Source organism: Acanthaster planci, linkage group LG10 (assembly GCF_054643075.1).
Source record: "Acanthaster planci isolate LZ-2023a linkage group LG10, COTS_SCS, whole genome shotgun sequence".
NCBI lineage: Eukaryota > Metazoa > Echinodermata > Asteroidea > Valvatida > Acanthasteridae > Acanthaster > Acanthaster planci.
In genome coordinates this window covers 17825289-17841290 of record NC_141786.1, presented here as the reverse complement: position 1 = coordinate 17841290, position 16002 = coordinate 17825289, and the positions used below count along the sequence as shown (strand labels likewise).

General features: G+C 43.3%; 2 protein-coding genes and 1 long non-coding RNA gene across 12 annotated transcripts; 1 reads left to right on the top strand and 2 right to left on the bottom strand.

The window, feature by feature from the left end:
- Nucleotides 1-797: 797 nt before the first annotated feature.
- LOC147797910 (uncharacterized) lies at nt 798-8296 on the bottom strand. 6 transcript variants are annotated; one of them, XM_087142566.1, is made up of 4 exons: nt 6966-8281; nt 3173-3293; nt 2126-2391; nt 798-1089 (listed from the first exon to the last, which is right to left on the bottom strand). In XM_087142566.1, exons 1-3 carry the CDS (start codon nt 8223-8225, stop codon nt 2315-2317), a joined length of 1458 nt encoding a protein of 485 aa, XP_086998692.1. In that variant the 5' UTR covers nt 8226-8281; the 3' UTR covers nt 798-1089; nt 2126-2314. The 6 variants fall into 6 exon arrangements, with proteins under 6 accessions (XP_086998692.1, XP_086998697.1, XP_086998693.1 ...); XM_087142571.1 differs by lacking the exon at nt 798-1089 and adding an exon at nt 5433-6128 and having other exon boundaries at nt 2363-2391; nt 3173-4923; nt 6966-8296; XM_087142567.1 differs by lacking the exon at nt 798-1089 and having other exon boundaries at nt 2363-2391; nt 3173-4923; nt 6966-8291.
- A 1124-nt stretch (nt 8297-9420) lies between these two features.
- Nucleotides 9421-13052, bottom strand: LOC110990859 (uncharacterized). Of its 5 annotated transcripts, none has more exons than XR_015426860.1 (4): nt 12844-13052; nt 11496-11631; nt 10711-10800; nt 9421-9719 (listed from the first exon to the last, which is right to left on the bottom strand). It is a non-coding gene; the product is annotated as an uncharacterized LOC110990859 (long non-coding RNA). The 5 variants fall into 5 exon arrangements; XR_015426861.1 differs by having other exon boundaries at nt 9421-9617; XR_015426862.1 differs by having other exon boundaries at nt 9421-9515.
- Nucleotides 13053-13239: 187 nt separating this feature from the next.
- On the top strand, nt 13240-14993 carry LOC147797909 (uncharacterized). Its single transcript, XM_087142572.1, has 2 exons — nt 13240-13373; nt 13661-14993. Exons 1-2 carry the CDS (start codon nt 13307-13309, stop codon nt 14356-14358), a joined length of 765 nt encoding a protein of 254 aa, XP_086998698.1. The 5' UTR covers nt 13240-13306; the 3' UTR covers nt 14359-14993.
- Nucleotides 14994-16002: the final 1009 nt, after the last annotated feature.

Below are 16002 nucleotides of genomic sequence, written 5' to 3'. Positions count from 1 at the left end.
GCATTGTCTCTCATGTACATGTATGGGCATTTTGCACGGATGTCCAACACATGATATGGGAAAATTCACATTGGGTCAAAATGTGAGAAACTGCAACTTTTGCGAAAGGTTTAAAATCATGCATGAACAATTGCCAATATGAACTGGAATTTGTTTGTATAGACCAAAGGTTTAAGATGAAACTGAGATTTTTGTGTGTGTTACAAAGGACAGATTATACCTCTTTGAAAAGATTTGCCAGGTGAGATTTTATATACATGTAATTGGTCATGTTATTCGAGTGTTCATTGGAAAATGTATCTCATGCGGAATGCGCATCTGAACTTTCAAACAGGCCTTTGACACCTGTGATATACATGTAATTTGTCACGTTTACATAATACGTGCCGCTAAACCTCCCAAATCAATCAATTCCCCCCCCCACAATACCCCTAGGCTTACATCAGCGAGTGTGAAATCGGACAAGGTAATGGCTGACAAAATAAAATACAATGTACAAGACAATCCAGAGGTGATCTCCGAAATCCCCATTTTTTTCTTGATAAACAAACAACAAATTGACAATTTCAGTGAACAATCATGGTCTAACCACGGACTGTGCTGAACATACACACACAGCCCGACTATTTGTCTTCCACAAATTCCCCAATTCCTTTTGTCCATCTCTATTTCCACTAGTAACCTCTTGCATGTCTACTGAAATTCAAAAGTGCAAATTCTCACCCTAGCTACGGTACATGTACATATCTCATCTTTAGACATGTTAGAGGTGAGATTGAAAGAAATTGAAACATTCATGTTTAAACTGTTCTATGTAAAAAGGCCTTACGATAAACTGAGAATTTTGCAGATTGTGAAAGAGATCGTTTGAAAAACCCAGATATTAGGAAACTTCTGACGACAAATCTGAAAACAGGGGAAATCCTGACAAATCTTACCCTGCGACTTCCAGTGTGCTTCTGTGAGATGCTTTGTGATTCCAACAGGTGCCCTGCCGTGACTGAGTGTCAGGATATTCACTTGTACTGCAGGCAGAGAGGTAGACGAGTCGGGATACTCAATCATGTCACACAAGTCAGGGCATCAATGCTGTGAACGTAAGAAATTCAAGATGTAGGCATTCAACCTTTCCAGCGCAGAACAGAATTCCCTTCAATCGTAAACCTGACCCCGGCATTATCGAGGCTCAAGGTACAATCAAACGCCCTCGTATCATTGGTTGCACTGCAGAGTGATGCATAACAGTTTTGGTAAACCACAAAATGATGTGCTGTCCAGAGTTTTTACACACGATATCACAGTTCATGCTGCAGCAACTATCTAGATATGCAATCGCCGGTAGCGACATGTAACAAGTGGTTGGGACTTTACAGATTGCCTTGTTATCACAGGGACCTCATATTGTTGGAAAACAAAAGAAAGAAAAGATTCAAGGAAACCTGCAATTTATCTGGACAATCTTCAGGCAAGCTTGAATTCTCAGTTCTCATTGGTTGATCTATGGCAACAAGCATTGTAATATATATATTGCTCAGTTCATATCAACCCCTGCGTAATGCGCTGCTTTAACTCACTGCATTGTGCTATTTTTACGCTATAAGCAAACGTACATCTACATGAATGCCAATTCAAAAGTGGCATGTTTGCCGTGCTGACCGTCACATGCAGGTACAATTCTGACAATTTCCTTTCTTAGAGTAAGCCCTGTTTTCATGGTTATTATTGCAATAAGTTAAACCAGAAATAATTCTCATGCTCCCTAGATAAAATTACAGAATTGTGCTACATCGGTGTTATGGTTTTTGCTGTGCGCCGTATGATATCTTTTGTCTCCTTTTTTTATGCTTAGCTCGCACAGGCCCCTTTACTTTCTTTACTGCATGTCAAATTTTGCTTGAAGATAAATCGTTATTCCGCTCGCACTTGTGGAACAAGGAATAATGTAGAGAATCTGTGTTCTGTACAAGATTTGGCCTTCAGCCTCGTGGCATACAGGGCACAGACACATTACACTATTCTGTGTTCCACTCGAGCTTGCGATAAATAAAAAAATAAATGCTCGACTGTATCCTGGTACATATGACTTGTTGAAATTGAGTTGAGAGGTGGATATTGCTGTACTCACCTTAGAATATATTTTGAAGTGCTGTCTGCCTTTTCTGAAGTGTACCGTGAAATGCTGGTTGACCCACATCACGTGTACTTTGAAAAAAAAATTGAGGGAACTAGAGGAGGGATCGTCAACCTTGGAGTTGTGGAAGAGGATCCAGTGACGACAGCTGGTACCGGACACATCAAGGAGGAATCTCCAGCTCTACGTGTACAGGTTTGTCTCAATCAAAGGATGGTGACGGCACGCATCCTGTAGTTGGCTTTGGGGATGGGGTCTCTCTGTTGAACAAATGACAGATACTAAACGGTCAAGGGCAGGTGGAGAAATGCCCCAAGGGTGAAGTGCACTAATCCAAGCCACATTGGAAACAGAACGAAGCTAACAAAGGGTGACATGAACTCATCCAAGCCCATAAAGTTCAGGGCTGAATAACATGCAAGCCATCAAAACTGGAGTTCCAGGAACAGCAACTAATTCATTTTTTATGCGTAGTCTTTTCACCTCTTTTCAACTTTTATTATTCATAGACTCGACCCCGACAAGCAATAGCTCCTAAGCCTACATGTATAGTCACAGCTCCATTTATTGAAATGGCTGCCCTCTACTTTCTCGGGCACTGAGGCCAGTTTTCCATCAATAATTTAATTTTTGGCCCCAAACCCTAGGTGTCGATCCAGGCTTACATTTCCACAATCCTTCCACTTTTTGTGGCAAAACAATTTCCTTCTCCAAAACCTGTCACAGCACTTTTTATGCCTTTGAGCTCAGCAGAACTCGAATTACTGCACTGCACCCTGAAAACAGATTGGAAGGATTGATACTGAACCCTTACGGAGGGACACTCTTCAAGATATGATGAACTGCTTCTTTGAGGTTGACAGCGTGGCAGAGAGGGGCACAATGTTTCACATTCTGCAGGATTTTAGCCACAGGGACGGTAACAAAAATGTTGACAGAAAATTTTATCCCTGCAAAAGGCCTGGTAGAGTTTACCATACATGCAGATGGCGTACTGTTGGCGATAGTCATAAAATATTCTTAGTAAAGCAAGTGACACACCTGTAGACTTTCCTTTCCTCCGATAAACTATCAGAACAGAAGAACATGGCTTGAGAATTCTGGCCCAAGATGTGGTGCAGCTCGTTTGGCTCGGCATTCCAATTGAAGGAGCAGCCATTGCCTGCAACCAGAAAAAAGAAGAAACTGAGTGAAGGGATGATGAACTGCTGGGAGGTATCAGTGATGCCACAGAGGATGATGGTTGTCTAATAAACTCAAATAATTCAGAGAGATCGAGATTAGATACGAGATGAAATTAGAAACATGGAGTAAGGTTGGTTGTGCTATGGTCAGATGGTTGGGTTAATTAATTGAACAGGTGTCAGATGATAACTGGTTAAGAGTGAAACTGTTAATTCCTGGTTACTGAATTAGCCACAAGACTGGTCACAGACAAGATGTGATCTAGTGTGAAATTTCAAGGTCAGTGAACTGAGTAGGAGTGGGATTATACAGAATGCATTGAGGAGCTCAGGATTTGCCAGATTTGTGGTTTAGCTGTGTGAGTTGTGTACAAGGAGGGAGGACAGTGCAAAGTGATGGTAGTTTGGAAAACTCTGAGGCGCTGATCCAGACTTCTCCTCTCTGGCTGTCCTCCTCAGTTGACCCGAGAGCTATGCTGACTGGAGTTCCAAACTACCTGCACAGGGCCAAGAGAGGGTGCCCAATTTTCTTAACAATGGCGGTTTCATTGGTGGTAAAGGCAACTGCTGGTTTAAAAAGAACTTTGAAATACACACATTACGGTCGCATTGCCACCAACAAAACTGCCCTCACTGAACAATCCTCATTAACACCGGTGAGGAGGGATGGGACTTCTGCTCCAAGCAGACATTCCAAGCAGGGCCACCTGAGGCAGACAGGTTGACGACGTCTTGCTTTTGATTAGGCCAACACTGCTGCCACCCTTGTCATGCTGTACCCGTTTATTTGCGTTTATTTGTGTTTTAATTATCATCCTTGAGTATGTTGCTTCCCACGCGTGTTACAAATATGTCAAGTCGAAGCGTGAATTTCATTTAATTGAACACGACGACAGCATGGCGTTTGATGCCACGCCGCGTTGCTGCCATGTAGGGAGGGATGTTGGACAACTCGACCGTTTACCAACTCGACTTTGGACAACTTGACTGTTTGCCAAATTCATTTTCAGAAAAAAATCATTGTGAAAAGCTAATTTGTAATGACAAATTTCTTAAGTTAGAGAAAATTAGTGTATAAGTAAGAATTTCAATGAATTTTTTTTAATGTATCTTGCGTAAATTTTGACTCCACCTTTTCAGCTGCATAGCACAAGCCATCAACGATACTTCCTTATGATTCCTTTTTGGCAGTGACCAAAAAGGCAACTTGGGCGGCATTATTAAAACTTCCTGATAGCTAAAATTTTTAACAGTACTTAAAATGGGAGATGAAAGACCAAGAGGTATGTCCCTCTAGTGTCCAGCAACCCCTCCCTTGCACAGATTTACGTCACTGTAAGGCAGAAGCGAGGACGCCGTCTCTTTTCCTCTTCCTTGCCTGTGTGAGCCACTGCTTGAGATCCTGCTGTGGAAACTCTTCCTCAGTGAAGGAGGTGAGGACTGACATCTTGATGTTCTCGTGATTCGTCTCTGGGAAGTCCCACGGGATAGTGTCCTCTACATGTATATTGCTTCTCTTGTTGAAGCAGGCGAGGGCGCTCTTCTCATCAGCGTGGTAGATCTGGTTCTCCTTGAAGGGGCATGTGCACAGCTTTCACACGACACTGTCTGCGGAAGACGTCAATCACAGAACAATGAGTACAGCTGTAGAGACAGACATTTCTGATAAAAAGTTCAAGTTCACAAAAAGAATATGAATTGTGTTCTATAACACTCAAATGACCAAATCTTTACACTGGACCTACTGTAACAAGAGAGGGGGCTATTGAAATATCTAGGAGAAAACAATCAGACTTCCATGTATTTACTCTTGGATTCTAAATATTAAAGGTACAATCCATCATTTGTAGGTTATGAAATCATTAATGAAAAGCAAATTGGGCTTTGTGGGACACTCTCCTGTGAAATTTTTTTTCCTAGAATTTATTATTTTGAAATAAACAATGCTGGAAAGCCATTTATGGGAAAACTGCATTGACACATGCGTGTGCAGCTTCTGAAATTTGGTGGTTCAGTGCATGACATCACATAGCTGAATTCGACTGAACATGAATATGTGTCCAGGATGCATAATTCAGGTGAACCCATAGGCAGGGGACCAACCATGCTGCTCTAACCTTACTCTATCAGGGCAGTAATTCCAGAAGATGAGCCCACAAGCAGGGGACCAACCACGCTGCTCTCGCCTTACTCTATCAGGGCAGTAATTCCAGAAGATGAGCCCACAAGCAGGGGACCAACCACGCTGCTCTCGCCTTACTCTATCAGGGCAGTAATTCCAGAAGATGAGCTCACAGGCAGGGGACCAACCACGCTGCTCTCGCCTTACTCTATCAGGGCAGTAATTCCAGAAGATGAGCCCACAAGCAGGGGACCAACCACGCTGCTCTCGCCTTACTCTATCAGGGCAGTAATTCCAGAAGATGAGCCCACAAGCAGGGGACCAACCACGCTGCTCTCGCCTTACTCTATCAGGGCAGTAATTCCAGAAGATGAGCTCACAGGCAGGGGACCAACCGTGCTGCTACCACCTTACTCTATCAGGGCAGTAATTCCAGAAGATGAGCCCACAAGCAGGGGACCAACCACGCTGCTCTCGCCTTACTCTATCAGGGCAGTAATTCCAGAAGATGAGCTCACAGGCAGGGGACCAACCGTGCTGCTACCACCTTACTCTATCAGGGCAGTGATGCCAGAAGATGAGCCCACAGGCAGGGGGCCAACCACGCTGCGATCACCTTACTCTATCAGGGCAGTGATGCCAGAAGTTGAGTCTACAGGCAGGGGACCAACCACGCTGCTGTCGCCTTACTCTACCAGTGCAGTGATGCCAGAAGATGAGCTCACAGGCAGAGACCAGCCTTGCCGCTACCACCTTTCTCAAACAAGGCTATTTCAAGGTCAAGGTCTATTTCAAGTCAGTTGATAAATGTACACACAGAAGATGGTATCAAGTGACCCCCTTCTGTTCTTTTCACATTGCAAAAAAAGGCGGCTGTGTGATTTGAGATTTCTTCAAGCGCATCCATGGCTCTTTAATAATAGGCAGTGGATATTCAGCCATCGCTGGCAAATTTTGCTTTGGATAACATTTGCAGTAAATATTTTGGGGACTTTAAAAATTCTTACCATGACAAATCTCAGTCAGGGTCTGTGTCAACACACCGGTAGTCATGATTTTACAATTTCCAACTTTTTCTTAGAAAAAAAAATCCTCCAGGGCCATGAGTCAGAAAAAGGATGTAATAATCTGTAATGAAATGTTGAAGTCAATTTACATCAAGACAAGAAGAAAATTCTGAGATTTTGGGAAAGAAAAGGATGACAGCTGTGGATCAACCCCAGATGAGAGCATATCAAGCAATCTCAAAATGTGCACCCTATCCACTACATCACTGAATGAAATCGGAATATCATGTGAATTTAATTACCGTTAGAGGTTTACTCGTTCAAAGAGGGCGCTGTCTACTTGTAGCTGACAAAATACAATTTACTTCAATTTGCCGGTAATGGCTAAATATCCACTTTCTTTATTAGAAGCACATGAGAACTTCTACACATTGGAAAATGCCATGGCCAAACGTACATGAACCAGCAAACTTTATTTCTGAACAGATGGCAAACATGACCGAAAAGTGACACTTTTCTACCTGCTGCTTTCTCCATGCACTGTTCTTGTTCCTCATCACGTCTGAGTTGCCGTCGCTTGGGTCATCATTGGGACTAGTTTCTCTCTTCAGCTTGCTTCTTACAATGTTGGTTCTCCATCCACTGTTCTTGTTCCTCATCACGTCTGAGTTGCCGTCGCTTGGGTCATCATTGGGACTAGTTTCTCTCTTCAGCCTGCTTCTTACACTGTTGGTTCTCCATCCACTGTTCTTGTTCCTTATCACGTCTGAGTTGCCGTCGCTTGGGTCATCATTGGGACTAGTTTCTCTCTTCAACCTGCTTCTTACACTGTTGGTTCTCCATCCACTGTTCTTGTTCCTCATCACGTCTGAGTTGCCGTCGCTTGGGTCATCATTGGGACTAGTTTCTCTCTTCAGCTTGCTTCTTACACTGTTGGTTCTCCATCCACTGCTCTTGTTCCTCATCACGTCTGAGTTGCCGTCGCTTGGGTCATCATTGGGACTAGTTTCTCTCTTCAACCTGCTTCTTACACTGTTGGTTCTCCATCCACTGTTCTTGTTCCTCATCACGTCTGAGTTGCCGTCGCTTGGGTCATCATTGGGACTAGTTTCTCTCTTCAACCTGCTTCTTACACTGTTGGTTCTCCATCCACTGTTCTTGTTCCTCATCACGTCTGAGTTGCCGTCGCTTGGGTCATCATTGGGACTAGTTTCTCTCTTCAGCCTGCTTCTTACACTGTTGGTTCTCCATCCACTGTTCTTGTTCCTCATCACGTCTGAGTTGCCGTCGCTTGGGTCATCATTGGGACTAGTTTCTCTCTTCAGCTTGCTTCTTACACTGTTGGTTCTCCATCCACTGTTCTTGTTCCTCATCACGTCTGAGTTGCCGTCGCTTGGGTCATCATTGGGACTAGTTTCTCTCTTCAACCTGCTTCTTACACTGTTGGTTCTCCATCCACTGTTCTTGTTCCTCATCACGTCTGAGTTGCCGTCGCTTGGGTCATCATTGGGACTAGTTTCTCTCTTCAGCTTGCTTCTTACACTGTTGGTTCTCCATCCACTGTTCTTGTTCCTTATCACGTCTGAGTTGCCGTCGCTTGGGTCATCATTGGGACTAGTTTCTCTCTTCAACCTGCTTCTTACACTGTTGGTTCTCCATCCACTGTTCTTGTTCCTTATCACGTCTGAGTTGCCGTCGCTTGGGTCATCATTGGGACTAGTTTCTCTCTTCAGCCTGCTTCTTACACTGTTGGTTCTCCATCCACTGTTCTTGTTCCTCATCACGTCTGAGTTGCCGTCGCTTGGGTCATCATTGGACTAGTTTCTCTCTTCAACCTGCTTCTTACACTGTTGGTTCTCCATCCACTGCTCTTGTTCCTCATCACGTCTGAGTTGCCGTCGCTTGGGTCATCATTGGGACTAGTTTCTCTCTTCAGCCTGCTTCTTACACTGTTGGTTCTCCATCCACTGTTCTTGTTCCTTATCACGTCTGAGTTGCCGTCGCTTGGGTCATCATTGGGACTAGTTTCTCTCTTCAACCTGCTTCTTACACTGTTGGTTCTCCATCCACTGTTCTTGTTCCTCATCACGTCTGAGTTGCCGTCGCTTGGGTCATCATTGGGACTAGTTTCTCTCTTCAGCTTGCTTCTTACACTGTTGGTTCTCCATCCACTGTTCTTGTTCCTCATCACGTCTGAGTTGCCGTCGCTTGGGTCATCATTGGGACTAGTTTCTCTCTTCAACCTGCTTCTTACACTGTTGGTTCTCCATCCACTGTTCTTGTTCCTCATCACGTCTGAGTTGCCGTCGCTTGGGTCATCATTGGGACTAGTTTCTCTCTTCAGCTTGCTTCTTACACTGTTGGTTCTCCATCCACTGTTCTTGTTCCTTATCACGTCTGAGTTGCCGTCGCTTGGGTCATCATTGGGACTAGTTTCTCTCTTCAGCCTGCTTCTTACACTGTTGGTTCTCCATCCACTGTTCTTGTTCCTTATCACGTCTGAGTTGCCGTCGCTTGGGTCATCATTGGGACTAGTTTCTCTCTTCAGCCTGCTTCTTACACTGTTGGTTCTCCATCCACTGTTCTTGTTCCTCATCACGTCTGAGTTGCCTTCACTTGGGTCATCATTGGGACTAGTTTCTCTCTTCAACCTGCTTCTTACACTGTTGGTTCTCCATCCACTGTTCTTGTTCCTTATCACGTCTGAGTTGCCGTCGCTTGGGTCATCATTGGGACTAGTTTCTCTCTTCAGCTTGCTTCTTACACTGTTGGTTCTCCATCCACTGTTCTTGTTCCTCATCACGTCTGAGTTGCCGTCACTTGGGTCATCATTGGGACTAGTTTCTCTCTTCAGCTTGCTTCTTACACTGTTGGTTCTCCATCCACTGTTCTTGTTCCTTATCACGTCTGAGTTGCCGTCGCTTGGGTCATCATTGGGACTAGTTTCTCTCTTCAGCCTGCTTCTTACACTGTTGGTTCTCCATCCACTGTTCTTGTTCCTTATCACGTCTGAGTTGCCGTCGCTTGGGTCATCATTGGGACTAGTTTCTCTCTTCAGCTTGCTTCTTACACTGTTGGTTCTCCATCCACTGCTCTTGTTCCTCATCACGTCTGAGTTGCCGTCGCTTGGGTCATCATTGGGACTAGTTTCTCTCTTCAGCTTGCTTCTTACACTGTTGGTTCTCCATCCACTGTTCTTGTTCCTCATCACGTCTGAGTTGCCGTCGCTTGGGTCATCATTGGGACTAGTTTCTCTCTTCAACCTGCTTCTTACACTGTTGGTTCTCCATCCACTGCTCTTGTTCCTCATCACGTCTGAGTTGCCGTCGCTTGGGTCATCATTGGGACTAGTTTCTCTCTTCAACCTGCTTCTTACACTGTTGGTTCTCCATCCACTGCTCTTGTTCCTCATCACGTCTGAGTTGCCGTCGCTTGGGTCATCATTGGACTAGTTTCTCTCTTCAGCCTGCTTCTTACACTGTTGGCATACAAATGAGACTCAAACAAACGTCTTCATTGAGTCTGTGAGTTACATGTACATGTAACTTCATCCAAAGTTGTAATGAGTCACTAAACTTTGTAACTCGAGACCTGTAAACGGATAACACTGTGACTCAAGTAGCTCCAGTCAGTTGAACATTATTACTTGGGTCGAGTCCTGTCAGTGTTGGTATATACATGTACATGTACATGTACAAAAAGTCGACTTTAGTCGGGTATCTATAAGTAGCTAGAGTCAACTGGTGTCACTACTATTTGAGTACAATAAAATAAACAAACACAAGACTGGTTCCCATTCCCAGACATACAGTACATGTAGTTCACAGGTGTACTTCACATGGCCTACATGTAAAGTGGGTATCAAACATTAACAAGCATGGCGTCCTTCCACAGCAAAGTGTTTAATCAGTGTGGATTTACTAAAAATAAAGCCGATGTTCAGCAAAGTACTCAGACTACTGACGTGCTGGGAACTGTACAGAGAATTGGCTTTAGTTTTGGTAAAAACGTTGCTATGGGAAGACGTACGTCATGTTTGTTAATGTCGCATACCTACTACAGACCACCTGACTTTGGTGGGTGCAATTGATTCCCGTCAAAACCTACAGCGTACTCTTTCCCCAGTAATGGACCAGATTGCTCAACTGGCAATTCTAAAATGGAAATAGGAACGCTTCACGTTTGTCTTGAGAGGTAATCACACACACTTCAATCGGGCAAAGATAATTGATCACATGTACAGTGTATCAAAATGCTGACAAATACCTCTTTATGGAATGAAGTGTGTAATACGCTTTTTCCACGAACCAAGCAGTGAGGTTATTCTGCTGTGGGGACTATGAGTTCCTTGCAAAGCTGTGGATATCAATGGATGCAATGGTAGGTTCATGTTACAAAAATTGGCAAATATTTGTGAGTGGTACGTTTACATGTAAATTCATTTTAATTACAGGTGTACCTCTTATCTTCATAGTGAGATACTGCTACATCTGAAAGGCCAACTTCATAGAGCTGCTTAAGCACAAAATCTGCTTAAGCGCGAAAAAACCTAGCTTAATGTTAATAAGCAAAGGTTACTAGCTCAAACTCAATGTGATTGTCATGCTGACCAAAAGACAGCTAAATTTATACCATTCCAAAAGAGTATGCACAGAGTTTTGGCTAGTTACCTGATTTATCAAGCAAGATTTTGTTTCACTTACATGTAAGTAAACTTTATGCTTAAGCAGCTCGATGCATCTTCTAAGTTCTACTGTGCACGAGGTCCATGCAAAACTAGAACACAGGCTTCTATTCCTGCTGACCTGAAGGCATTTCATGAAGATCACGGGGAAAAACACAGAGCCAAAGAGGTTCCTTCAGTGTGGTTCATGAGTCAATGATGCTCATTAAAATTGACCATGTAAGTTTAAAGTTGTAATTAGTTGGGAATACAAAACGGATTATTCATCTAGTCACTGTTTGTAACTCAGAAACAGTTTTGACGTATCAGTGCCGGCCCTACATTAAGCCCAAAGTCTAGAGTTGGTCGAGTTACATGTACACTGTACCTGTTCTCTGTTTCAGAAACACCAATTTCATTTTCTCTTTACTTTGTCATTTTACACTTGGTTGTTCCCAGTCTCCACGTCTCGCTTGGTGTAGACAAGAAACTCTTCGATGCATTCGAGTATTCATGTCACAAGCCTGACCATCAGTTGTGTCAAACAAATAAAAAGTTTGAAATCAATTTCAGTGATCTAGCCCTCGTCAAACATCTCAGATGGTACACATGTTAGAGCTAACAGGGATGGAAAAATGTCACACTTAGGACCCCAAATTTATAGACTAAACCAGGAGATGGACCCAGCAACAGTAGGCCTGACCTACATGTACGGCACTGGTCCTGTGGCCAGTTCACTAGATAAAGTATTGTCAACTTTATGGATCTACAGACAGGCATATCATGGAAAGTCCTTTGTGGGCAACCATGTCCAAGAATGGTACAAGGTAATGAGTGATTACATGTACCCACATGATCGTTTCGTGTGTTGTCTATCATGACATTGCAATATGTCGCGATTCCAATTATGGTCTTAATTCTAAATTTGCAGCTGGAGATAATAGAGGGACTGACATCAGTTCCACAACAAAAGGTTGGAGCCTATCTGAGAGATTTAGATGCCTCTATAGCAGTGCAGGCGCAGTTGCTTCCTGAGGCAGCAACTTGCCGGAGTAATATCGAAGAGTTGTTTTGTGAAATTTGCAGATGTGCATCACACCATCAACCAGGCAGAATACATTGAGGAAGATGACATCCATTGAACAGGTGCTGTATTCATAACCCTAGAAACTACTCTTATAACGGTTCTGTCCTGTTTCGTTTTATTGTGATTTGTTTGTTCCTGTTTTGTTGTGTCTTGTCTTTTTTTGGGCCCTTGTATTGTTTTTCATCCATGGCTGCACCCTAAAGGAAAAATAAAGTTGGGCCTACCTGTAGGCCTGCATGTACATGTAGGCCTAGGCCCGAGCTCCATCGCCTAACATAAAGTAACATACATGTACCAAATCTTTAAAAACAATTCCTTTCTAAATTGATCAGTGCTTGGCCTAATCTGTAATGTGATAGGCTTAGGACTACATGAATATATGTCAGTCTGAATTTTACCTTCACATGCATGCATCGGCAATGACCGGCATGAGGGCTGAGTATTATTAAATAGGGCCTATTAACGTCAAAGTGAGCAGTTAAATAAATGGACTTGGGTCTAGTCTATCGGCTTGGCGCGCGTGATTACGATAAAGCCACTTCGCCCCACATACATCCACGCGTAGAGGGGGCAACGAATAAGCAAGCAACGGATTTTTAGGACGAACTGCACAACCTTCCCTCAACCATATAAAATGTCCAACACTTACCACGTTTAACACTGATATTAAGCGGTCTTGCTATTTAGCGTCAACAGGCAACGTACTAAGTAGCGTCAACAAAGCGTTAACAACTTGAAAATACTACCTAAAGGTTTCAAAGTGGTTTTACCAAAATCTTTGTCAAAATTAGACTGATGTCTGAACTATGGTGTAATATTAACGACACGCATTTCTGCCTTCCCCAGCCTTTTCAAAGGCGACGCAACTTGACTTACACGCGACGTCAAAACGCAAGGGAGACGTAGACAGGACACCATACTGACACTGAACGGACTATAAGTCAGAAGAACGACAGACTTTTGAGTGTGCTGTGATCATGGACCATTTGCTGTGATATAGCCGAGCCACTTCTAGTAATAAAGTTAATCAAGTGGTTGCACACACAGTGGCCCGCAGGGTTTGGGATAGAGGAAACTGTCCCAAGGAGTCGAGTGAAAACTCGTGAGTCGGTATGGGCGTTCAAGTGTCGTACAAGTCTGGTCACTACAAAGCCAAAATTGTGAGCGTTGATGACAAGAGTGAGTACATGTACTGAAAATTTCGTAAGTTTACGGTCTCAATGCAGGCGTTTTGTCAATTATAAAAAGCGTAAAAATGGTACGTTTAAGAAATAACTACAGTGCTCAAGCTTAGTACAATTTTGGCCATTTACAATTACTACATTCCGACTGAGAGCATGAAAAAGGTTGTTTTCAGACTTGCTTGGAAGATTGACTTGTGTGTGGATGTGTAGGCCTATCGCAATATCCAATATTTTGTCTGCGGGAGTATGTTTTAAAGTGTAAAATTCTGGTTATTTCCTCAGAGCGAATTGTTGATAGTGCTGATGAAGACAATTTGCCACTTGCTGTGCTGACTGAGAAGTTGACTAGCTCACAGCCTCCTCTGGACGCCATGGGGTTCCCTGCCCACCTGTCTGCCGCTCCCAGCCAACCACCAGTCCAGCCAATATCGACCTCATCCCCGCACGTTGCCTTCACGGAGCCCATCCCCGCCGGCCTGTTTCCCGCTCCCAGCCAGCCACCAGCCCAGCCAGCAAGTACTTCACTCCCACCTATTCCATTCACTGACCTGTCTTCCACCCAGTCGATGACGTCGAACATGTTGAATCTCTTAGTTCAACAAAATGCGACCTTGCTGCGGAAAGTGGGTGAACTAACTCATGAAGTGGCAAGTCTTCGCTCAGAAGTTCGGGAACTGCGCGTACAGTCGACGGAGGAAGCCAGCAGAAGCAAAGGAAATGAGCCGGTATACGTGCCGATGGACGGAGGGCAGTGCTTGATCGGCTCCCAAGACGTTAATTTGGTAGTGGAGAAAGACATGTTTGATGGAGTGTTCTGGCGGTCTACCGGTGTCAAGGAGTTCGTGGTGAAGTTGACGGGGAAGCTTTTCTCGCATGAAGAACTTGCGAAGTCAAATTTCCACGGTGGCGACGTCTTCAATGGAAAAGCTAGGGTGAAGGAAGAGGGGCTGAGGAAAAGGCATGCGTTTCGTGCAATTTAAGCACAGGCCCATCTTGACTTTCCTGGGCAGCTCGACAATGAAACTGTAAAAAAACCAAATTATGGACAGCGTCAACGCAAAATGCAGAAAAGCTGCATCTCTCGCTAAGTAGAAAAGCAATAATGTACGCTGCTTTGAAGTTTTGAGTTTGCCAGCACGTTTCCGTTTCGTCATTGAATTTTTCTAACAAAAGAACGTAATTGGCGGGTTTTGTTTTGTTCAACTAGGTTTCAACTTTGTTGTATTGCATTTTGTTATATTAAAACATTATTCAAGTGAAAATCAAAAATATCTCTTAAGGCTTGTCGGGATTTGACGAAATATAAACCGTAACATTCTACTTCAAGGTCTACTCATATCATATAATGTTTGAAAGTACGTGTACATGTATAGCACTGCATAGGAACTGTAATACATTGACATCATTTTGATATAATTAAACTCATTGAGAAGAAATGAAATAAAGAGAATCGAACAATAAAAGAGCGTCTTCATTTTACTCCTGTTTGTTGATATCTCTTCCTTGCAGATGGATGTTTCTTTATGTTTACTCCTTCAAAGATGGTGTTCAGAGAAAGAGATTTTTGGTTGCTAATGCTGCGACATGGAAGAGGCAGCAGAGGTTTTGTACAACTCTGCAGTAAACTAATGTAAAAAATTCAAAGAAATAATTTACCTTCAACTTTTTTTCCTAAAAGGCTGAGCTCGACATCGAAAACAAAAACGTGGTAACCCAAACGCATGTTGCAAAGTCAGTGAATGGCGAGGAACTCAAATAATTCATTTCCTTTTAAACATCATGATTGTACCAAAACATTAGAGAAAAAGATACTGGGGAAAAAATTCAGTCGAAATCTTAAAAGTGATCAGTGAAATATTTTTACACCTTATAAAATAATGAAATACATGTAGGCCTATGTGACCGAGTCTGTGTAGAAAAGATACATCATACGTCTACAGCAATTACTGGCTTGTAAACTGGAAGAGAAGTTTGGCAGATTACAACAAGAATTGATAGCAACCACCATTCATTCTGTCACTGTCTTTGAACATTGCATACCTTTGCTGCTGCCACTGTTGAGAACGCGTTCGTCACGCCTAATTAACGGGGGAAAAGGAAGAATGTTTTGATCCATACGGACTCCGATCCCTTTCTCGCTCTCACTCAAAACATGCCAAGTGAGCGGTGCATCATACATTTGACATGACCGTTTTCCAATACTCAATTCGTCCCTGTCTCAGCTACGTCTACGAAGTAGATAGTGGGCCTGAGACTTTTAAATTAAATTGAAGTACTGTAATGTTTGACTTTTTGCATCTAACTTGATGTTTTGTGGCACTATCAGACTTACTACTACGCTTACAACTTCCAAAAAAAAAAAAAAGTTGAAGCCTGCGACGGAGCCGATGATCGGGTTTTGGAAAACACCTTTGTCGAAAATCATCAATCAGATTGGCCACGTAGGCCCCTCGGTACGGTAGCTCGGCGTTATCATCGAAGCGGCAATCACCAGGCATTTTACACTGTTGCCGAGGAGGAACTAGATACACTGTTGCATTTCCAGGTAAGTTAAATATTTCGTGAACAAGCACGGCAATTTTTTATACTAATCATTTTTATTTTGATAATAATAACCCCCCCCA

What these genes read in the sequence shown, in the direction of transcription:
- LOC147797910 (XM_087142566.1), bottom strand. Translation starts at nt 8,225, where the DNA reads ATGAGGAACAAGAACAGTGGATGGAGAACCAACAGTGTAAGAAGCAGG. An exon ending in GTGCATGGAGAAAGCAGCAG is followed by an intron (nt 3,294 to 6,965) that starts GTAGAAAAGTGT and finishes TTCTGGTTGCAG; the next exon opens with GCAATGGCTGCTCCTTCAAT. An exon ending in GAGGAAAGGAAAGTCTACAG is followed by an intron (nt 2,392 to 3,172) that starts GTGTGTCACTTG and finishes TTTGTTCAACAG; the next exon opens with AGAGACCCCATCCCCAAAGC.
- LOC147797909 (XM_087142572.1), top strand. Translation starts at nt 13,307, where the DNA reads ATGGGCGTTCAAGTGTCGTACAAGTCTGGTCACTACAAAGCCAAAATT. An exon ending in TGTGAGCGTTGATGACAAGA is followed by an intron (nt 13,374 to 13,660) that starts GTGAGTACATGT and finishes TTATTTCCTCAG; the next exon opens with AGCGAATTGTTGATAGTGCT.